This window comes from Myotis davidii, unplaced genomic scaffold (genome assembly GCF_000327345.1).
Source record: "Myotis davidii unplaced genomic scaffold, ASM32734v1 scaffold190, whole genome shotgun sequence".
NCBI lineage: Eukaryota > Metazoa > Chordata > Mammalia > Chiroptera > Vespertilionidae > Myotis > Myotis davidii.
In genome coordinates this window covers 1,127,448-1,135,690 of record NW_006283440.1, presented here as the reverse complement: position 1 = coordinate 1,135,690, position 8,243 = coordinate 1,127,448, and the positions used below count along the sequence as shown (strand labels likewise).

The 8,243-nt window shown below is 50.9% G+C and overlaps 1 protein-coding gene across 1 annotated transcript in view; it reads right to left on the bottom strand.

Annotated features, from left to right (window-relative positions):
* Window positions 1-2,210: 2,210 nt before the first annotated feature.
* Window positions 2,211-8,243, bottom strand: part of FANCC (Fanconi anemia complementation group C) — a 226,354-nt gene continuing 220,321 nt past the window's right edge. Inside the window, exons 14-15 of the mRNA XM_006753678.2 lie at window positions 5,691-5,893; window positions 2,211-3,140 (exon numbers count right to left, since the gene is read on the bottom strand). Coding sequence (XP_006753741.2) covers window positions 2,985-3,140; window positions 5,691-5,893 — 359 coding nt within the window. The 3' untranslated portion in view covers window positions 2,211-2,984. The remainder of the gene's footprint in view (window positions 3,141-5,690; window positions 5,894-8,243) is intronic.

Genomic DNA, 8,243 nt, shown 5'->3' with positions numbered 1-8,243 from the left:
GGAGGAGGAGGAGGAGGAGGAAGAGGAGGAGTTGGAGGAGGAAAGGGAAGAGATAAAAAATGGTAACAAATACTGGTCAACAATTGAACTTAAAGATAAATGAACAAGAAATCTATGAACAAAATAAACTGATGAATAAAATAGAATCAGAGGCATGGAACAGACTGACGAATCTCAGAGAAGGGGGGAGGGGGATGGGAAGAGATTAACCACAGATCTTACCTGTGGACACAGATAGTAGGGTGGTGAAGGCCTGGGGCAGGGCGGGAACTGGGTGGAGGGGGGCAAAGGGGGGAAAAGGGGGACATCTGTTATACTCTCAATAGTAAAGATTAAAAAAATACAGTGTGAATAGGTGTCCACGTGAAAGCACCCCCCAGAGGGAGGCCAGTTCCAGGGGTGCCCCTTCGTGGCGACCACACTGGCCCACAGAGGCTGGTCACAGCCTTCATGGCAGAGTCCACACCAGAGGCGTCAACGCCAGCTGAAGCATGTGAAAGTGATGATGATGATGGCAGTTGTGATAAAATATTTTAACAGTACACCTTTCATACTGTAACAAAAGGAAGGCTCAGGTCAAAAGTTACTGGGATTTTCCAGATCTTCACGTGGATCCATCTACCAAAACAAGTATTTACTCTGAAAGCTCAACCTCTGTCGAACCCCCAAAAAATTGACTCAGAGTTCCTTTCATGGAGTCTCGAGAAAAGCATTTGGGGAGCCTCACGCGGGAAGATGAGGTTGAGTGGTAAGGGTCATCGAGGTGGAGAGAGAAGGCTGCCGCTGGGTTCCCACTGCGTCATCTCCATCCTTCCTGCTGTGGAAAAAAGTCTATCTTGTTTTCATCAAGACCAGAATAGGGCCAATGTCCAGCCACGTGCACCACTGGTTCGGCCCGTGTCCCTGTCCTGACCTGGCTGGCTTGCTCTGTTCCTGGTTGGGGCTGTGCTCGGGCCCCCAGGCAGCTGCTAGGGCCACATGGTTGCTATGGAGAGAACAAGCAAACCAAAGGGGCCAGTGCCTATTACCAGGGGGGTGGAGTCGGGGGAGAGGGAGAAAGGGGGAGGGAGGATGCTCTTTTGTTAGCTGGGATTATATTATCTTGGGTTTGGGGAGGACCAGGAGCTTTTTCAAAATAACCAATCAACTTTTCAAGCTCTCCTGGGCTTGCACTAGGCCAGTGATGGCGAACCTTTTGAGCTCGGCATGTTAGCATTTTGAAAAACCCTAACTTAACTCTGGTGCCGTGTCACATACAGAAACTTTTTGATATTTGCAACCATAGTAAGACAAAGACTTATATTTCTGATATTTATTTTATATATTTAAATGCCATTTAACAAAGAAAAATCAACCAAAAAAATGAGTTCGCGTGTCACCTCTGACATGCGTGTCATAGATTCGCCATCACCGCAGTAGGCCCACCCTCTAACCAATCTGCTTCCTAGATATTCTGGGGTTCTGTGTCCTCTCTCCAAACCAATCCCTTTCCCAGGCTAGACGCACAGGCCTCTATGGTCACGGTGCTGGCTCCCATGGTGCATGTGCTCACCTCCCCCACAGTCTGGGGAGTGGGTGGGGAGATTGAAAAGCAGATCCTTCCTCCCTATACAGGGGAGCGTGGGGTGTGCATCCCCCTTTGGGCCAGGCTGCGACCCCCTGGGGTGCCTATGAATGCAGCAACTTCCTAGGGAGCAGGCTTATGCCACCTCACTGATCAGCCTGAATAATGTCATGTTTCCTTTGCTCTCTCCCTTCATTAATACTTAGCCACTGATGCTGACAGCACCTCAAACAGGAGCCAAGCCTGAGGGAGCTTCAGAGATGACAATCCGCAAGTCAAAGTGGACATAAAAGTCCCATATATATATATATATTTTTTTTAAAATTAATTTTTTTACAGAGCGGAAGGGAGAGGGATAGAGAGTTATAAACATCGATGAGAGAGACACATCGATCAGCTGCTTCCTGCACACCTCCTACTGGGGATGTGCCCACAACCAAGGTACATGCCCTTGACCGGAATCGAACCTGGGACCTTTCAGTCCATAGGCCAATGCTCCATCCGCTGAACCAAACCGGTTACGGCGGGACATAAGTCTTAACTCACTTGACACGCAGTAGATACAGAAAAGAGCATACAGTCGATACAAGTTAAGAATAAACCTGAAAAGAAACAATCTTTAACTGAAGTGAAATAAATATTAACCTTGGGGTTACCAGTCCTTTATTAGAAATTTCCATTTCCAGTTCACTTAACAAGATAACTGCTGACACCCTTTCCCGGTGTCTCTGGAATGCGTCCTCGCCCTCCGGCAGCGTCTCTCGGCAATGGGGCTCTGAGGCAGCAGCGAGTGTTTAGCAACAGACACGGTGGCCGGTGGCCGGTGGCCGGCAGGGCCGCTCTCCACGGCAGGCGGCATGGACCAGTGGGCCCTGTCCCCGCTCGCTCCTTCCCCGCGGCTTGCTCACGGGGTGCCCAAGGGACTCTACTTGCTAGAGAACTAGGGAGAGTGGCTTTATCTCGGATCCCTGTGGATTCAGAGGAACACCAATCCCAATGACCTGACTTCTAACAGACCTGGGGCAGGGACTGAATTACTTTCTAAACTGAACAGTGGTTCCTGACCCATTTCTTGGTCCGAAGACTTTGAAACATGTAGGTAATAGCTGTGCATTTTATTTGATAAGGGAAAAAAGGAAATAAAAATTGGTTCTCCCATCCGAGCCTTTTCTCAGGGATTCTCTGACACCCAGCTGAACTTGTCAAGAGAATGCTGAAGGCGTGAACTCCAGTCATCAGTGAAGAGACCTGACTGAGTCTGGGCGAAGGAGCCTGTCTCCTCCTTGTGTGGAATTCTCCTAGCAGGGCTTGCCAGGGTAGTTCCGGCTGACTGTTACTCCTCACAGAGGGCACCCTTGCCTTAGAAACCCATCGCTGCATCCCTGGCCCCGCGCACCTGGGCCCACAGGGCGGTGCTCGGTCAACGGGCCTGCGCTGGACGTGCGCGCAGCTCCGTAAGGAGCTCCCGGGCCAGTCGTCTCGATGCCGGGGCCTCTGTGCCAAGACGATCCCACCTGTCCAAGGTCTGGTCAAGAAAGCCGATGGTTTCCCAGGCTGTCTCCTCAGTCTGCGCCATCTGAATGAGGACAAGAGGAGCCAAGTTAAACCCTTCCAGACACATCTCCTCTGTGCAGTGAGCCAGCTGCACCGTCCTGCCAGAGGCAGCGTGTCCCTGTCAGCCATTTCCGAGGGCACCAGCGGGGCTCGCCTGCCGGGGGGCTGGCCTGGGCGAGCGCATTTCCGCAGGCGCACCCTCACCCGCGAGGCCGCGGGCACTGTTTCCTGGGATGCCGGGCGGAGGTGGTGCTGGTGCAGCTTTGGGGTGACTTGCGGTGGGGAAAAGGCACACCAGGAACTGGGGCTCGATTTGCTGAAAGGCTCACTCACTAGTATGAGAATCAGAAGACGCTGCAAGGAAACGCCACCTGTTTTCACAGGAGCAGCTTCATAAATGGCCTTCCTGGCCAGCGACTGGACCCGTTTGTTTTTCAAAGGCACCTAAGGTTTTAATACCTGATCCGTGAGAGAAGTAGGAATCACAGGAATTGTTAGTTTTGCTCAATATGGCCTCAAGAGATTGAGTTGTTGGTGCCCATAAGTGTTTTCCCAAGAATGTCACTTCAGCAAAAGGGGCAGGGCAAGAATCTTACAATTTAGCTGCACAAAGAGTTTACTGTGGCTTTTTAGACACACGCCACACTGAGCAGCTGTCTGCTTGACATCACAGTAATCTATGTGTGTGTGTGTGGGTGTCAGTTTATATAGAATCCCCAACAAACGGTTAACAGCCACAGCAGCTGGGACAGCTTCCTGGCCCTCCACACTGACTGTCCTCAGGCTCTGGGAGCCTGCGTGGGGTGAGCTCCGGGTGGGACACGAGGCACTTATCATGTTGATGTTGACCTTGGTCACCTGACTGAGGGAGTGGCTGAAAAGTGACTATTACACCTGACTCCTGGCCAAGCTCTGTAGACATTTCTTCTCTCTCAGCTCCAGAGGGTTGGAAGCACCAGTAGTGAGGCGTGCATGTCACAGAAATACACAGTAGGTCACCGTGATGGAGCCCCGAGGAGATGGCACCCCCCACTCGACAACACATCCTCTTGCGCTCTTGGCCACGCCCGGCTCTGGGATGGCTTCTGTCTGGGCTCCTGGGAGATGGCCCACCACTCCTACGGCTGTTCCACGGGACTGAGGAGAGCCTGTCACTGTGACCTCCCTCATGCTCACGCTCACGCTCACGCTCACGCTCACGCTCACGCTCACGCTCACGCTCAGACACAGCCTCCCAGAGGGCACGGGACCTCTGGCGCTGGAACAGCCCTTCTTGACTGTTGGCTGCGGTGCGTTTCAGTTTGTGAAAACTCACCAAGCTATACATTTCATTATGTATATTTATGGCAATAACAAGCAAAACCAAACTTTTTTTGAATAGCATTTTCATCATAGTAAAATAAACATAAAATTTGCTATTTTAACCATTTTTAATGTGTTATCCAGCGGCTTGAGTCCATTCAGTGCTGTACACTGTCACCCCAGCCACTCCCAGAGCTTTCCCTTACCCCACACAGGCACTGCGCCCCCGAAACACTGACTACCTGTCCCTCCCCCCAGCCCCGAAAACCCCTACGTTGTCTCTGTGAATCTGCCTGTTCTAGGTACTGTGTGTAAGTGGAATCATATAATATTTATCCTTTTATTTCACTCAGCGTGATGCCCTGAAGGTATAGCCATGTCTCAGCACATGTCAAAGTGCCATTTTTAAGGCTGAGTAGTCCATGGCATGTACAGACCACGTGTCGGTATCCGTCACTGGCTGATGGACGTTGGGGTTGTTTCCATTGGGCTATTTCGTTGATCACAGCCGTCCTAGTGGGTGTGAGTGGTGTGCTTTTGGTTTGCATTTCCCTCACAGCAAAGGATATTGCGCACTTTTTTATGTGCTTAGTGGCCGTTTGTACATTTTCTTTGGAGAAATGTCTATTCAAGTCCATTACCTATTTCTGAAATGGGCTGTTTGTCTGTGTTGAGTTGTAAGAATTCCCTATGTAGTTTAGACACCAAACCCTTATCGGATATGTGATTTCCAAATATTTTCCTTTATTTGTGAGTTGTCTTTGATGCAGAAAAGCTTTTCATTTTGATGAAATTCAATTTGCCTGTTTTTTTTCTCTTGTTGTCTGTGCTTTTATGGTCATTTTCTAAAACAGCACTGCGCGAGCCCACGCCAGGGACTGCTCCTCCCCCTCCGCCCTTGGGAGCCTCGCGGGCTTGGGGACGGCCTGTGTGTGAGCCATGGCTTCTCTGCACGGCCGCGCATCCTCCCGCAGCCTGTTCCTCGGGAATCCTGGGGAGGAGGGGCTGCACCGCTGAAAGGAGAGCAGCTGGGAGAGAGGAGACCTCGCTTTTCCCCTGCGCCTGGGAGAAGTCACCTCCTTCCTCTGAGCCTCCATTGTCTCTTCTGTGACATGGTGTTGCCAGGGCAGGCTACGGGGTTCGTCCCCGCTGTCCACCTCCTAACTGGCCACACATGTGTGGACAGCATCCTGGACACACACCCTTCAAAGGCCAGGCCCTTGGGCGAAATACGAATGCAAATTCGAATGCTAAAAAAGGGGACACTTACGTGGCTGATGACTTCCCAGGCAATTGTGTGGCCTGCAGGCGCCCAGAGCAGGAAGTTCAGGAGGAGGTGCCTGATCAGCCGCCCACAGGCCAGCGGCCTGGTGGCCCCGCCTGGGCGCTCTCCAGCTGCTGCCTGCAGATCCCTGGCCGACAGGGTCGGGCTCCTGAGCAGCCTCCGGAGGTGGCCGAGCACTGCTTTCACCTCTGCCTGGGGGTGCCATTTCAAAGGGGAGAGGTTAGGAAGCGCTGGGACACACACAGATCTAGGGTCTGTTTGGTACTTGGAGGCATCCCTCAGAGAGAAGAGGACCAGGGCCGGAGGGAGGGCGGGGGGAGGCCGCCCATGTCTGGGTTCCCACATCGCTCCAAACAAACCCAATGGGCGTAATGGAATTTTCTTGACTTTCTTTCGTCTTGCTCACTAAGCAGCTGGGCACCAGGCCAGGACCTGACCTTTTCTTGTATGAAAAGAAACAGAGAAAAGTCCTTAGCAGAACGCGGTCAGGTTTTATATTGTGGGGAAATAACAAAAGGCTCCTTGAGGACTCGCTCACTATCACGGCCACACATCAGCTGGAGCCCATGCGCCCGGACTCCGCCGGGCCTGTCTGATGAGGAGCTGTTCCCCTTGCCATCTTTGGGCGCAGGGTGGGGGAGGACACACACACGCACACACACAGTTTTGTTCTAGACGCTGGACCATCTGTTCATACATGTTTAAAGCCCAAGAGGAGGTCACGAGTCTGTGGCATCCACATACTAAAGGTGATTGTTATAGGTCTGGGGGTGTTTTTGCATTAAAGTATTGATTTCATGCTGAGACTTCTGCATGCTATGGGAATGGTACATCAAGTTGTGACTTGGAAAAGAAGGAAAAACGGATAGCCATGGACCCAAAATGCCACATAGAACTCATCAACAGCTAAGTTTCAAACAAAAGAATACTTAGGCCTATTCTGAGAATTCCCATGACCAATTTTATGGGTTTAGTGTGAGCTCCCTTTCTGGATGTTAAGGCTCCTTCAATGAAGGCTGTCATAAACTCCAGTACAGGAGGTGCCGAGAGCGACCATGACAATCCAAGACCGTGAGAAACCGCACCGGCTCTTCCCTGAGTAGCAGTGCCTGCGGGAGAGGCACTCTGGCCGCCTCCCTTCTGGTGGCTGCGCCTGGCCGCCCTGGGAGGTCTGCAACACTGTGGCCTTCGTGCCTGCCTCCTCGCTGGCACCCCCATCCTAGCCTGGCTTCCCCAGTGCCTTTCTGACATCCCCCAAACGAAGCTTTCTAATTGTTTCGGGAGAAAGATAAACTTTCTTTTCTAAGCATTGCTTCTTTTTTGCATTATGAAAATTTATATATGCTCACTGTAGAAAATCTAACAAAAAAGTAAAAAGAGAAAATTAAGATGACCTATAACGCTACCAGCTAAAAACACTCATTGTTAAAACCACGGATAGCCTCCTCATCCTTTCTCTACGCATTCATGCTTTTCTACGCATCCTTTTTCTACGCGTGTGGACACAGCACTCACTGTCACAACAGTTTGTGTCTTAGTTTCTCTTCACAGTGAACTTGAAGCAGCTCACCAGACCTACAGCACATATTCTTGGGGAACATGGTTTTTCATGGTAGAATGCTACCCTGTAGTTGGAATATACCATAATATTTAGCCAGTATCCTTATTGTTGAAAGTTTAGGCCACTTCCAGTTTTTGCAATTAAAAACGATGCTGTGAGATTATTCTTGATAATTATATTTGTATGATCCCTGATTCCTTAGGGTAACTCCTAGGAACGGAACGACAGGGTTGGAGCATGAACCCCCCTAATCCTAAGGGTAGACAAACACAAACCTCTCCTGTTTTTATCGTGACCAGGGATTTAAAAAGCTGAAATTTGGTGATAATATTTGGTGGGAGTGCATCCCGGGAAGACAGTTATTCCTGCTTCTCGACCTTGAGCCTCCAGGACGGCCGGCAGCGGCAAGGTTCGGCCACAGGGCACGCTGTGCGCGGGCAGCACCTGCGACTTGTGCCTTCCAAGGCTCCATCGCTCTCAGCCACTGCGCTTTCAAAGGCGGTTCACGGTCTGTTTCCCAAGTCCCTGACCGCCTGACCATGGGAAGGATTAAACTCATGGAACCTGGGGAGCAGGAGGCACGGCTACTAGTTAAGGAGGGAAGTGGGGCCGCCCACTCCTACCACGTCACACACACCAGCGCTGCCGGTGGGGCTCCCCGGAGGAAGGGCTTCACTCCCCGGGGACGGGGCCCTGACAGCACAGCTAGGAAGGACACTGATGGAGCACCGCAGAGAAAACTACGCGTAGGTTTCAGTACGGAAAGGACCAAGCTGACAAGTAGAAAGATGTGCCAATGCAAAACTTTCTAGAAAGTAAATCTTATAGGACAGTTTATTTCTCCATGTTAAGCAAAATAAGCCAGTCAGAGAAAGGTAAGTATCACATGATCTCACTCATATGTGGAACATAATGAACAAAATAAACTAATGAACAAAATAGATCAAGAGACAGAAGCATAGAACAGACTGCAGAAT